At 45.6% G+C, this 14,744-nt stretch overlaps 1 protein-coding gene across 6 annotated transcripts in view; it reads left to right on the top strand.

Annotated features, from left to right (window-relative positions):
* ARHGEF9 (Cdc42 guanine nucleotide exchange factor 9) overlaps window positions 1-14,744 on the top strand; it is a 383,799-nt gene that overhangs the window by 104,923 nt on the left and 264,132 nt on the right. For all 6 annotated transcript variants that reach the window (XM_075008221.1, XM_075008225.1, XM_075008220.1 and 3 more), the window contains one exon: window positions 10,123-10,270. In XM_075008221.1, coding sequence (XP_074864322.1) covers window positions 10,123-10,270 — 148 coding nt within the window. The remainder of the gene's footprint in view (window positions 1-10,122; window positions 10,271-14,744) is intronic.

Raw genomic sequence — 14,744 nt, 5'->3', positions numbered from 1 at the left:
CTGCCCAGCTCTGAAAGCAGCGTTGCAAGCAGTTGCACATGGGTAAGGGTAGCAGTACTGCAACCCACATACAATAACCTTGCAACCCTCACAACACTCCTTTTTGGGCCAGGACCCCTACAATTACACCACCATGACATTTCAGATTTAAATATATGAATGAATGAAATTGACCATTTAAAAAATCCTGTGACCATGAAACTGACCAAAATGGGACCTGAATCTGGTTGGGCCCTAATCAGAGTAAATATCACTACAACAAGCTTTCATGAAACATACAAAGGCCCAGGTCCTCACTGAGGACAAAGAATAAAACGGACTTGGAGTTTTCAGATTTGGCTCTTTGTGAGATTAGACATTCCCCAGAAAGCTAAAAGACTATAGAGAAGCTTGTGGTCTAGTGTGTAGGTTGCTGGACCAGGTCTCAGGAGACTGTTGTCTGTTGTGAGCTCCTCTGCTGACCTGAAGTGTGACCATGGACAGGTCACTTCTTTTTACCTCTCTTTCCCCTTTTGTCTGTCTTAGACCATAAGCTTTTCAGGGCAGAGACTTGCTATTTGCTACTGTATGTATGTACAGGGCCTAGATCAATGGGATCCTAATGTTCCTGAGGGTCTATAGACACGTCTGTAATGTAAATAATAATAATTAATAATTAATAATTTTTCAGAGTGTAAAAACCTACTTATTTTTCAGACTTTCATTTAACATTGAACTTGTTCTGTCTGTTTGCCCTCAGACCCTACTCAAAATTCTCCTCTCTTTCTGGGACACTTCAGATCTTCTCAGAAAGGATTTGAGGAATGTAAAGAATAATAGAAGTTAATATCAGATTCCAAATGGAAAGTTTGTTAATAACCATAATTATCTGAACTACCACAGCTCCAGAATAAAATCTGCCTCCTGCTTTTGAGCATACGGCTAAATATTAGAAACATCTGGAAAGTTGAACTTCAGGTTCCTTGGACAGTTTAAAAAGCTGACCTGCAAACTGGCCAAAGCCACCATTTTCATTTCTGCCATTCCAAGAAATACAGCCTCTTCCTGCAACCTACATGCAAAAGGAGCACACAGGTCCTCCCACCATCTAGCTTTACTGAGGAACTGATCTTACAATATCAGTATTTTGGGAGGAAGTCTGCGTGGAGCCAGGTATGCTCACGTTTGATGTTACGAAGTTCTCTACCAGCTCCTGTCAGGCTGAGGTAGTGACGGGGGGAAGGTGGATGCCTGGCTATTATTGCTGTAGAATGGTTTAGAGCAGATGCATATCTAAAATGCAAAAATCCTACTCTTGATTTCTGATCACCCACTTCCTGGGTGATGGGGATGCGGGGGAGGCGTGATGGAGGCATTAGAGATCTGTGGGTTTGGAATGATATGGGGGACAATTGTAACATTTCAATCTGGGTTCATGTTTCAAACATCACTTCAGGCCCACTTCTGTTGTAGAGACCTTCCCCACCCCATCCCAGTTACCTCCATTTCAGCCCAGCCTTTTTGCCATTAATAGGAAGTGTCGCTCTTACAAGCTTGGCCGGCTGTTAATTGCAATCCTTTTGTGCCCTCTGCTGGCTATTGGTGAAATCTGCACCTTTCAGTTTCCAGGAACTAACTTTTTACCAGCTCTCTTTCATTTGAATTTTCAGTCCAAGGGATTCACAGAATCATAGGATTGGAAGGGACCTCAGGAGGTCATCTAGTCCAGGCCCCTGCTTCAAGCAGGATCAACCCCCACTAAGTCATCACAGCCAGGACCTTGTCCAGCCGGGACTTAAAAACCTCTAGGGATGGAGAATCCACCACCTCTCTAGGCAACACATTCCAACGCTTCACCACCCTCCTGGTGAAGTAGTTTTTCCTAATATCTAACCTACACCTCTCCCTCTTCAACTTCAGACCATTGCTCCTTGTTGTGCCATCTGACACCACTGAGAACAGTTTTTCACCCTCTTCTTTAGAGCTCCCCTTCAGGAAGTTGAAGGCTGCTATTAAATCACCCCTAAGTCTTCTCTTCTGTAAACTAAACAAGCCCAAAGCCCTCAGCCTGTCCTCATAGGTCTCGTGTTTCAGCCCCTTAATCATTTTTGTTGCCCACCACTGAACCTGCTCCAGCAAATCCACATCCTTTGTATACTGGGGGGCCCCAAAATTAGACACAATATTCAAGATGTGGCCTCACCAGTGCCCAATAGAGGGGAATAACTACTTCTCTAGATCTGCTCAAAATGCTCCTCCTAATGCACCCTAGTATGCTGCTAGCCTTCTTGGCTACAAGGGCACACTGTCTACTCATATCCAGCCGTTCATCCACCATAACCCCTAGGTCCCTTTCCATCGTACTGCTGCTGAGCCAGTCAGTCCCTAGCCTGTAACAATGCTTGGGATTCTTCCACCCCAGGTGCAGGTCTCTACACGTATCTTTGTTGAACTGCATCAGATTTCTTTTGGCCCAGTCCTCCAATTTATCCAGGTCACTCTGGATTCTCTCTCTACCCTCCAACGTATCTACCTCTCCCCCTAGTTTTGTGTCATCCACAAACTTGCTGAGGGTGCAATCCAGTCCCTCATCCAGGTCACTAATAAAGTTGGTGAACAACACCAGCCCCAGAACCGAGCCTTGCGGCACTCCGCTTGAAACTGGTTGCCATCCAGATTTCGAGCCATTGACCACTACCCGTTGGGCTCGACCCTCAAGCTAGCTTTCTGTCCATCTTATAGTCCAAAGATCCAATCCATAGTTCCTGAACTTATGGACAAGAATGTTGTGGGAGACCGTATCAAAAGCCTTGCTGAAGTCAAGGTATATCACATCCACTGACTTCCTCATGTCCACAGAGCCTGTTACCTTGTCATAGAAGCTAATCGTATTGGTGAGGCAGGACTTGCCCCTGGTGAATCCATGTTGACTACTTTTGATCAGTTTCCCCTCTTCCAAGTGCTCCAGAGTGGATTCCTTGAGGATTCCCTCCATTATTTTGCCAGGGATTGAGGTAAGGCTGACTGGTCTTTAGTTCCCTGGATTGTCCTTCTTTCCTTTTCATTGTGGATTCCTTCTAGCAGCAGATTCTTGTTAGTTATAGTTGAATGTAGTGGGCTGGTGAGTATATAAATTGTCTCTGTTACTTTTTTTTTTCTTTCTTTTTTTTTTTTCTGATGGAAAATCACCACCAGAGCTATGAAAGTCGGATCTCTTTAGACTGCAGCTCTGTCTGGAAGGTCATCTTTGGTGCAGGATTTGGGTCCTATGTCAAGATGGCTATCTGAACCTGAGCCACAACAAATTGCCCACTCACTGACCCCTGACTTTTCATCTGTAGGTGCTGTCTTAGCTCTCTTGAGAGGATCCATTGAGATCAGCTCCTGAATGATTCATGGGACTCTCTGGATATGGAGGGTTCTCTTGTAGAACAGACAGCTACTGCCCCAGATTACAGTAGGGTGTCAACATTTGTGAGGGTTCTGTGTTCAGAACCCTTGTGAATGTTGATTTTCGCAAATAATGGGAGTGGAGGGGGCTCGGAGCCCCGTGAAGCCACGGCCTCAAGCAGCCACTCAGGAATAATTGAATTCGCGAACATTAAGTTTGGGAATGTGGGGACCTTACTGTACTGTGAAATGATCCCTCAGTCTGTGGTTGCTGTGGCTGAAGGTCATTGGCAGAATAGCCCCTGCTTCATCTTAGTGTTGGTGAGGGGTGGGCTCTGTACAGAGAGTCAGGGGGAGGCATGTTCTATGCAGGGACAGGGAGAGGGGCCCTGTACAGCAGGTCCCACTGGGGTTATATGCAGGGGCAGGCTCTGCAGTGGGTCTCAGCAGGATTATCTCTGGGGGCAAGGATGTGGATGAAGCCCCTGTACAGCAGGTCCCAGGGGCCAAGGTCTGGACAATTCAGGGACTTTGGAAAGGCATTCTCTCTGCACATGCTTGGTCCATCCAGGAGCAAACACCTGTTCTGCATGGACTGGTACAATCACTAGACTAGCAGGTGCCTAGTCTGCTGGCTAAGCACAGGGCTTGGACTCGAGTTCTAAATTCAGCCACAGACTTTCAGCTTTGCTTATCTGCATTTTCTAGCAATTGGAACAATTTGCTTTTCGCAGCTGGGAGAAGCTGCTGTGTTCTTGTTCTTTGTTGGACAAGAACTTGCTGGCCATGGTCAGTAAATTCTCAGAGTAGTCTTCTGAGCTTAGCTTATTGTTGCATTGGCTGCAGAGCCCTGTCACTTCACAGTAGCCTGGAAAAGGGTTGGTTTCTTGAGCTGGGGGCAGCAGGTTTGTGTAGTTTTCGGTGCTGGCTGGAAGGCGTCCAAGTCCCACATATCTAGAACAATGGGATCCTAATGGTAGTGGGGATCTCTAGACCCTTTCCTGATGCAAATAATAATCATTGTTCAGAGGGTAAAAAAACTCCTCATTTTCCAGACTTTTAGTTTACATTAAGCTTGTCCTGTCTGTTTGCTCTCAGATCCTACTCAAAATTCCCCTCTCCTCCCGGACCCATCAGATCATTCCGCCAGAAAGGATTTGAGGAATGTAAAGAATAATAGAGGTTAAAATCAGATTGCAAGTGGACAGTTAGTTAATAACCTTAATTATCTGAACTACGACCGAGCCAGAGTAATATCTGCCTCCTGCAGACTGTAACCATTGGCAGTGTGAGGGCGCTGCCTTTGGGGTGGGGCTGAGGATGAAGGGTTTGAGGTGTGGAAAGGCTCAGGACTAGGGCAGATTGGGTGAGGGCTTGGAGATGGGGTTGAGAGGCTTGCGGTGTTGGAGGGGCTCAGAGCTGGTGAAGAGCCCGGAGAGTGAGACCTCTAGTTGAGGTTGCAAGCTCTGTGGTGGGACTGGGCCAGGGATGAGGAGCTCAAACTTTGGGCTGCAGTAGGTAGGCTGCCTGGAGCAAAGGCCAGAGGAGGACTTTCCCTCCTCCTCCTGGCAGCCCCTCAAGCCCCAGACAGTGTCCCCATCGTCACCTGCTGGGGTGCAGGATGCTGCTGTTCTCCTCTTCCTCTCCTCCCACCCCACACATAGCAGCCAGTCTGCTCTGACTCTGCTGCCTTACACCCAGACTGCTGCGGCAGCAGCTGGCATGCATTGCTCCTTCAAATTGTTTCCATCCATGTGTGAAATAAATTTTGTTATGTGCACTGTGCAGATGTGCACCACCGGCAGAAACACGTGTTGCCTGCTGCGTGGCACTGTGAGCACTCTCCGAAACAGCTGGCCAGCACCTGAATCTTTCCTGGGTAGCCACCCAAGCGCTCAGCTTACAGGGATGTGTGTATGTATATGTGTGTGTAAAGCTGTATCTAGCTAGCTATCAAACCTCAGAATAATCTTTCAGATACAAAATGTTACTTCATTTCCCCACTCTCTTAAATCCTGTGGGGCCAAAGGTAGCTACATTTTAGTGGTATGCCATTTTATCTACACAGGACTGAATCACAACCTTCAGTATGCATGAGTGACTTTTCTTAGGTATCTAATGAAAAATAAGCCCACGCTCTTCTGATTTTCAGATTTTTTTTTTAATTTTAATAACCACAAGGTGCTACAGGTTTAACTTCACGAATTGGGACCTCCCTCATCCAGCAACATCCATAATCCATCATGATTTTAGTTAGCCAAATGCCCACTTACCGTGGGTGTGGCCAAGTTTCCTGTGGTACCACAGAGTTTGTTTACAGCCACCAGTCCTGGCTCTTAGTGTTCTGTGCTGTTATTTAATTCTAATTTACCCCTAAATGTCTTCTAAGGGACCAGTAAGCAATGGAAGTGTTGGTAATGTGCTAGAGAAATCTCGACCTCTCGTAGTCCTGCAAATTCTCTCCTCCAGAACTTGTCTGGTCCTGAGGGTGCTGGATGGGAGAGCTTCAACCTATAGTAACATCTTACTTAAAAAACCTCTATTTTTCTTTAACTGGTGTTTTCCCTGGGAATTTTGTTATTTTGCTGTCAGCAGTAGATTAGGCAGTGCACATAAAGGCTGATGGCTTTATTGATATATATTTGACTCAGCTAGATAGTTGGCACAAGGCTGATCCATGTAACCACATGTTCCCCTTAATTTTGATCTCTGTTCCGTTCATTAATTTCCTGTCCCAAACAGCTTAAATTTTGTTTTCTACTATGTGTTTGTACAGTGTCTGCCTACCAGGGCTTTGATCCTATTGGGCTTCTAGGTATTACCGTACTTTATTTTTAATTATTGTTATTGTTTATAGAACTATAAAATGTCTCACATTCCCTGCTGCCTCTTTCCATTAACCAGTCTTATTACCAGTTCATCTACAAGGAAGTCCTCCCTGCATTCATAACATACATAAAGCTGGAATGTCTGTTAAAGATACCTTCACATGGAACCGATTTTGTCTTTGATAGCCTGGAGCTCAAGAGAGAAGTGGTGGCCCAGTGGTCAGTAAGCTGGTTTTGGTGATATGGGTTCAGTTCTTTAATCTGACATAAACTTTATGTGAGCTTGGACAAATAATTCATTCTGTTTGCCTCAGCTTCCCATCCATCAAATGTGTTTATTCTCAAAGCACAGGGATATTTGAAGATAAATACATTAAAGGCACTCAGTTACCATGGCAACGGGAAGGATGTAAATGCCTAATATACATGGATGCAACTCTCCCAAAAGCTCAGTAAAGAGAGGGTAATAACCAGAGGAACAATTTACAGATGAAAACAAAAAAGCAGCCAAGTAGCACTTTAAAGACTAACAAAACAATTTATTAGGTGAGCTTTCATGGGACAGACCCACTTCTTCAGACCGTAGCCGTGAATCTGTCCCATGAAAGCTCACCTAATAAATTATTGTGTTAGTCTTTAAAGTGCTACTTGACTGCTTTTTTGTTTTGGCAGTATATAGACTAGCACGGCTTCCTCTCTGTTACTAATTTACAGATGGTCATGGTGAATTCTAAACCACTGGTGATTTTGAAATCAAGACTGGATGTTTTTCTAAAAGACCTGGTTTAGGGATGACTTTGGAAGTTCTGTGCTTGTGCTGTAGAAGAGGTCAAAGTAGGTAATCGCAATGATCCCTTACAACAGGTGAATCTCCCAGATGTTACTGTTCCCTTAGCCACAAAAATTTCTGCTAATTCCCTTACTCACAGACCATATCCTAGACTCATCATTTGTCAGAATAAAAATAAAAGCCTGACTTTTGAACTGCATAAATCTAAAACGAACTCATTCTTCAAAGAGTCACTGCCCTGATGGCCATTTCAAGACAATTATTCTTTAGTTAATGAAGGGTACTCACTGCTTGTGAGAGGGAAAGATGGTGTGTCCTTCCTGTTAGAAGTAAAAGGCAACTGCTTCTTTGTCTGGGTGGGTGGAGTATTCAGTCACTTTATGCTTGCTACAGTTAACAGCAAAGCCTTTTTGGTTTTTTTTCAGCAGCACTTCACAGGCACCGTGTACAATGTATGGGTCATATTAGCAGCTAATCACCTTTCAAGAACACCACCTCTGTAATTTTTGTTCCTTCTCTGTGACCTCTTCAGTGAAAAGAGGCATTCTGATTCTAAGCTTAGTGAATGATTACAGAGACAGGTGCAATCAGGCAATAGAGCTGAGTTCTAACTCCCCACATTCAAATTTCTAGCCTTTCCTATACATATATGGAGATATAACCATCTCATGGAGCCAGAAGGGACCTAGAGAAGTCACCAGTTCCAGTCCTCTGCCCTCACAGCAGGAGCTAGCACCATCCTTGGCAGATTTTTTTTTTTTAATCTAGTCATGACAGATCCCTAAATGGCCCCCTCAAGGATTCAGCTCACAACCCTGGGTTTAGCAGACTAATGCGCAAACCACTGAGCTAGCCCTCCCTTGCCACTGCTTTTGACAGGATTAAATCTGGGCCTGGAGCTAAAATTTGTGGTCTATCTGTAGCAAGACCATAGGAATTGTGATCCCAGAAAAAGAAAGAATGGTGACAGGAACCACGTAAATATGTTAGGAAGACAGAATACAACAATAAGTGTTGTGAAGAACACACTCCTGTTGACAGATGCTTCAGAAGATGTAATGTGAACATAGTGCAGCTAATGTTATAATACTGCCGGTTGTGTGTGTGAGCGAGAGAGAGAGAGAAATTCCATCCTGATTCCAGCTGGCGATCAACTTATGCCCTGAAGCACGAGGAGTGCAATGTCATGTAACTTCCAACTGGTCTCTGTCCTTACAATAAGCCAAACCCACAAAATTTAGAAGCATTTGTTTTCGGATCCAAATTTTACAATGTGAACTGGACCCCAGACCTAAGCAATGGTAAATATTGCTGGTATCTTGTTCCAGACAAGGTGATAATGAGAGATGCTTCGGACAGACACAAACTCTTTGATAGGGTTGTCTGGGACAGGGTTAACATTCTCCTTCAGAAGAAGGTCTCTGTTGAGGAAGGGGATTTGCTTAGGTAGCAGGACTGTGCCAGCTGTAGACAAGTAATTAATGCTTCCGATTGCATTAGGGGAAAGCTGTGGGCCTCAGAGGGGGGAAGAAGCATATCTGTGAAGAGAAAAGGCTCTAGGTGAGTTTTTCTTGCCTGCAATGATTCATTTTGATTTGGCTGAAGCAAGCCTTGTGCTACACTTCAATTTTAGCTGAGGTAAGAGATATTGGATTTGATTCTTAAAGGCGCGGGATAGTCTAGATAATTATCAGTGTATATTTTTACAACCCACGTGCACCTCAAATCCCATCTAGGTGTGCAGGACCTTTCCTGCTGGGATGGCCTTCTGAGCCCCCTTTGTGAACTTTCATGCTCCACAAGAATATCTACTATACCTAACAAAGCTGCAACCTGCTGGCCTGTCCAAAGACCAAGCTTAGGGCTCAATATATTGCACTAGAAAAACCCTAATATATTCATCTGCAAATGACATGAAAGGCAGCCATTTTGTGAGGGTTCAGGGACCAGGGAGATAATTCACTTTTGTACAGGCAGTGTTATATTAACAAAATCCAGAGTCCTGAGAATAACTCAGCTGGGCATTATTGGGACTTGACTCCAGCTCTCTGTCTTAAGTGTTATTATAGATTGCTAGTAAAGTTAGCTAAGCATGTGCTTTTTAAAGTCATGTTTATGTTTAAAACAAATTATAGAATAAGGGGCAAGAGAGCCAGTACAACCAGCAGATGTTTTCTCTTTAACCCTAGCATTAGAAAAGACCATGGTAACTCCCAACATGCTCCCTGGCTGAACAAAGCAAGCCTTCCAGAGCACCTTAGAGACTAAAAATATTATTTATTAGGTGATGAGCTTTCATGGGAAGGACCCACTTCTTCAGATCTGGAGATCTGTGTGTCCCACTTAGCTTAGGAGGGATCATCTCCACATGCTTTGCAGTTGACTTTCCGTGCCCTTCAGTTATTGACTATTCTGAATCAAAACAGGTTGTGGTGATTCACGTGACGTGTTGGCATAGGAACTGGACTGAGATGACAAACTATTTGTTTTATGTAGGCCAACAAAGTATGACCAGGAAGGATTTGGCCACTACTAACCTTGGTTCTAACTTTCAAAAGTGCCCAAGACTAAGTCTACATTACCACGGTGACCGATGCTCTGATGCCAATCCTTTTACAGTCAATTTCGCAGGTCTACTGAAGACCTGCCATATCAACCACAGACCCTGTTAATCTACCCTGGATGAGAAGAGTTTCTCCTGTTGACCCACTGAGGTGTAGACCACGTGGTACCTTGACTTAAGGTATGTCAACTCCAGCTACATTATTCACGTAACTGCAGTTGCATACCTTAAGTCAACTTTCTGCTCTAATGTGTAATGTGGTCCAAGAGATTTAAGACTCTATGTCCCATTGGCTTATGCTCCTAAGTGACTTGTGTGCTTTTTGAAAGTGTTATCTCTCAACCTGATTTCAAGCTAGTGACTTACTGGAAACGAAAGATGATACCATACAGAGATGATGACGAGTCTAAATCTTTTTATGCAAACTGGCCCATTTAGGGTGCATTACAAGTGAGCTTAATGTCTTGGGAAAAGGCATGAGTCATGGCCTTACACTAAACATGCTGTAATTGAGTCTGACCCTTCTCAAACAGTAGGCAGTAATATTTTTACCCCACAATCTTTCTTTCCAGCCCCTGTCTCACCCTCTTCATCCATCACCTCAAGCACCTCCTTTCAAAATCCTGTTGGACAGATGTCGCTCCTTACCCCTGTCCCAAAGCACTCCGATGGGGTTGGATCAGCTTGGCTGGAGGAGGCGGCTGTTGCTGAGCACTGGAGGTGAGTCACCTTTCATTTGACTGCTCAGAGCAGCCGGTGCAGTGTTGGGCTAGGGACTAGAAGGGATGGTCTGGAATTACATCAGTGTTCGTTATAAATCTGGAACTTGGGGGAACAGGTTGCCATAGTCACAAGCAGCAGCGTATTCAACCCTGAATTATTAGGATCTTCTTGTGTATTGCAAATAATGGGTCTCTCCTCTCTTTAATTTCTGTCCCCAGATCTTCAGTACCAAAAAAGGGAGATGGATGATGCTCTGAAGTAGAAAAAACTTAGAGCAACCTATGAGTGAGTTTTCACCTCATTTGTTGAACATGGTGATTTCTCCCTAATTCTCTGTCCTGGGCAGTTATAGTACAGGTTGAACCACTCTAATCCAGAATGCTTGGTATCTGATTGGTGCCTGACGAGAGTTTGCCAGACTGTGGGAGGTCAATATTGTCTAGAAGAGAATGGGGAAGGGAATATAAGGAACCCGAGTACAATCTATTGTGCCGTGAAATACTTGTACCACTTTCCTTGCCCAAGTCCTATCTCCAAAGTACTCTGGAAAAAGCATAAGTGGTACCATAGTGGGTAGAGCTGCTGGCAGAAGGGTGAAGGGTGCAATTGCCTGGGGGCCTGGGTGACTTAAAAGCACCAGGGCTCCTGTGCGCCACTGCAGCAGTAGTAATGTTGGTGGTTGGGAGCTTCTTGCCACTTTTGAATTGTGGCAATTTAAATTGTGATAGTGGCCCAGCTGGGAAGTTCTGGATTGTCACGGGCTCCCTGCCACTTTTAAATTGCTGTAGTGGCAGTGGCTTGTGTGTGCCACGTACATGCACCATCCAGCTGCTGCCCATGGTCCAGCTCTGCATTCATGAGGCGACATCATGCCAGGCCAGCAGCAGTGTGGGGGCAGCCAGGGCTGCCGACAGGGTGCAAAAGGGGCAGCCACCCCTGGCCCTTTAAATCAGAGCTGGGCATTGCAGGCTGGACATCACTGAAGGACAGGCTGGGGAAGGCTAGCCCCCCCCAAAGCCCTTCCACCCTTTGCGGGGTCTGGAGCTGCACCCTCCCCTCAACACCTGGTCCAGGGGCCTGGCATTTCTGCTAGCAGCCCTGATAGTGGGTCAGACCACTGGTTCATCTAACCCAGTTTCCTGTCTTTCAACACTGGCCATTGGCAGGGCTTCAGAAGGGGTGAACAGAACAGACCCCCATTGAGTGATCCATCTGTGTCATCTACTCCGATGAGAGAGTGCACTGCTGAGAACAGTCCTGCACTAGCAGAGAGATGAGCTAATGGTCTAACAGGAAGAATGACAAATGGAGTATGGAGGTTCGTTCCCAAGGGGTCAATATTACTAACCCCTGAGTATCAGGGTTTCTTGCTATGTCCAGGACAAGAATACCAGCTGGGCAGGTGCATCCAAACATGGCAGTGATTGCCACCAAGTGTTGCTGGAGGGTAGAAGCCCAGCCGGTGTGAGAAGCATCAGAGATGCCAGGGTGAAGCAGCCACTTACTGGAGGGGGGAAAAAAAAAAAAAGCTATTCTGTACTGACAGGTTTCTAGTGTGTGGGTGGAAGTGGATAAGCCTTTTTAAGAATGCAAGTGTTACAGGATCTGCATGTTGCCTCTTGTCTTGTGTCATCCTTTAGCGAGAATCAGTGCACATGCTGCAGCTTGGTGGTTTGTTTTGCTGTTTGTTGGAGAGACTAGAAAGAGAAACATGCACTGCTAAAAATAATAGCAGGCTGACTATGTCAGTACTACATTTAGCAAATAGGGTTCACTGCAGTCTCTCTCTCGCTCTCTGGAAGAAAATTGCGTTCCTTGTTCAAGCAGCCCTGAGTGTGATTGCACAACCAGAGGAGGGTCTGAGCCAGAGCCCGAGATCTAACCACCTGCAAGTTTGGATCCTGATTTGGAACAAAACTTAATGGGATTGGATCTGTGGCTATGAATTTCATGTGAATTTGTCACTGGGAATTACCCCATGATTTAATGCCCCGAATGTTCATTTTGAAGTGCGGTGAGATCCTTAGATGAATAGCACCGGAGAAGCACAGCACAGTCAGTAGTGTGATCAGGGTATCACAGGACCCATAGTCAGTAGGTCTTTATTTCATTGTGCTGTAGAGCATACTTGTGATATCAGGCCTCACTTTTCATCCCTGCAATTAGCAGGCCCCCCCCAACCTGTCTAATATAATCCAAACAAATGTAAATTTCACTTATGTTCATATTTAATAAAACAAAACATAAAACAAGCCCTTTTGACATGCATAAGAAAATACGTACAGTAAACTCTTTCATATCTGGCAGCCCCGGGGTCTGGTGGTTGCCGGAAGTTCAAATACTGTGGATAATAGAGGTGTACCTAGCAATGCATAACACTAAAGAAAAACGAAATTAGATAACGAGACAAACTAAAATTTGTGAAGAGTACTGGATTTGCTGTATTTATTTGTATTTGGGTCCACTATTCTGTCCTTATGGAAAATATAACCAAACTTTACTTGATAGTTAACCTAAACAATACTGAAAACGGGATTTATTTTAACTTTCACTATACATGTAGGCTACGTCTACACTAGCACACTACATTGAAGTAGCCCATTTTGACATAAGAACATCGAGATAGGCTACTTCGACACATATCGTCTATACGTCCTGCAGGGCTGGTGCCGTTGACGTTCCACGTAGCAACGGAGAACGTTGAAAGAAAGGGCCCCTCCCAGACACACACGGCCTGCACAGCACGAGATCCACAGGGCCGACAACCGGTTGCAGACCCTGTGCACGCAGCATAGACCCCCAGCTGCAGCAGCAGCAGCAGCAGCCAGAAGCCCTGGGATAAGGGCTGCTGCATGCGGTGACCACAGAGCCCCAAAGGGGCTGGACAGAGCGTCTCTCAACCCCTCAGCTGATGGCTGCCATGGATGACTCCGCTATTTCGAAGTAGCGGGATGCAGATCATCTACACATGCCCTACTTCTACGTTCAACGTCAAAGTAGGGCACTATTCCCATCTTCGGATGGGAACAGTGATTTCAATGTCTAGCCACCTAACGTCGCTTTCAACGTCGAAATAGCACACGGCGCGTGTAGACGTGACGTGTGCTATTTCGACGTTGTGCTGGCTACTTTCAAGTAGCTGGCTAGTGTAGATGTACCCGGACTGTGCTTATATGAAACTTAACTAAAATTGACTTTATCTTTAACTTAACTTGATTTATATATTTATTTACATATATTTATTTAATTTAAATGCCAGTTATTTGAGAATTCCGGATGATAGAATGCCGATTAAAGAAAAGTTTACTGTAGAATGTAAAAAAACCATTAATCAGTATATAAATGTGAATACAGATACATAAAATATTAAAAAATGTTGAAACATGTTACTGAGATGAATGAGCCTGAGACTTGGCAGCCAATCATGCCGCGTTCCTCCCCGCCCCTTACTAAACTTCACGTCCCTCTGAGCCCCCCACTTTGCACACCCCTGCTGTAGAATAAACCTCACCTCCAGGCTTGCCATTGAAGGGAACTGTCTGTATAGGGATCAGTTAATTGCTAAGGCTCATTTAATAAGGTCTAGCTGATGCTGTCAGCATCCAGACTGTAGCCCTGCCCAATACACAGAGAGCTGTGGAAGGGAGAGGTGATCTTGAGCAGCGGAGTTCAGATCCAGGCTCTTATCTCCATTTTGCCAAAGCTCAGGAGCACGTGGACACAGGTTCAGCTCATCCTGTTGCTGATCACTTTCACAGTCTGGGGCTGATATGTGGGATTTTTGGTTTGGGCCCATCTCTGAGTCATGTGGCCAATCCTGGGTTAGCAGTGAGTACAGCTGCTGTCTGGACTTACGGGGGCATTGGAAAGAGGGAAATTAATGTTGTACATGTCTCTGGTAAACCTTCCGAAATTCAGATCTTGGAGAATTGCCGAATTTCTAGTAGCACAAAACCAAAGATGTCTTCCCCACCCCTCCCCCGAGACCCTGCCCCCCCGTTGCTTTATCCCCCATCTCCTCCTGTTGCTTGCTTGCCGTCCACCCTCACTCATTTTGCTCTGGGCTGGGGCAGAGGGCTGGGGTGTAGGAATGGGGCGTGAGAACTCTGGCTGGGGTGCTGGCTCTGTGATGGGCTGGGAATGATGGATGTGGGGTGCAGGAGAGGGCTCCAGGCTTGGGCAGCAGGTTGGAGGGGTCTGGGAAGGACTTCTGCTGTGAGAAGGGCCTCCAGGCTGGGGCAAGGGTTTTGAGTGTGGGGGGAGGTGAGGGTTTGAGCTGCAGGTGTAGCTCTAGGCTGGGGTTGTGGGTGAGGGGTTGGGATGAGGAGGGGGCTAATGGCTGGGCCATGGGGTTGGGGTGTGTGGGCTCTTGGCTGTGCTTACCATGGCTCTCCGAAAGTGTCCATCAGTCCCTGTGGCCCTGGATGCATGAGTGGCTAGAGAGGCTCTGCTGTACTACATGCTGCCCTCA

Source organism: Carettochelys insculpta, chromosome 13 (genome assembly GCF_033958435.1).
Source record: "Carettochelys insculpta isolate YL-2023 chromosome 13, ASM3395843v1, whole genome shotgun sequence".
NCBI classification, from domain to species: Eukaryota; Metazoa; Chordata; order Testudines; family Carettochelyidae; genus Carettochelys; species Carettochelys insculpta.
This window is presented reverse-complemented; position numbering and strand designations above follow the sequence as displayed.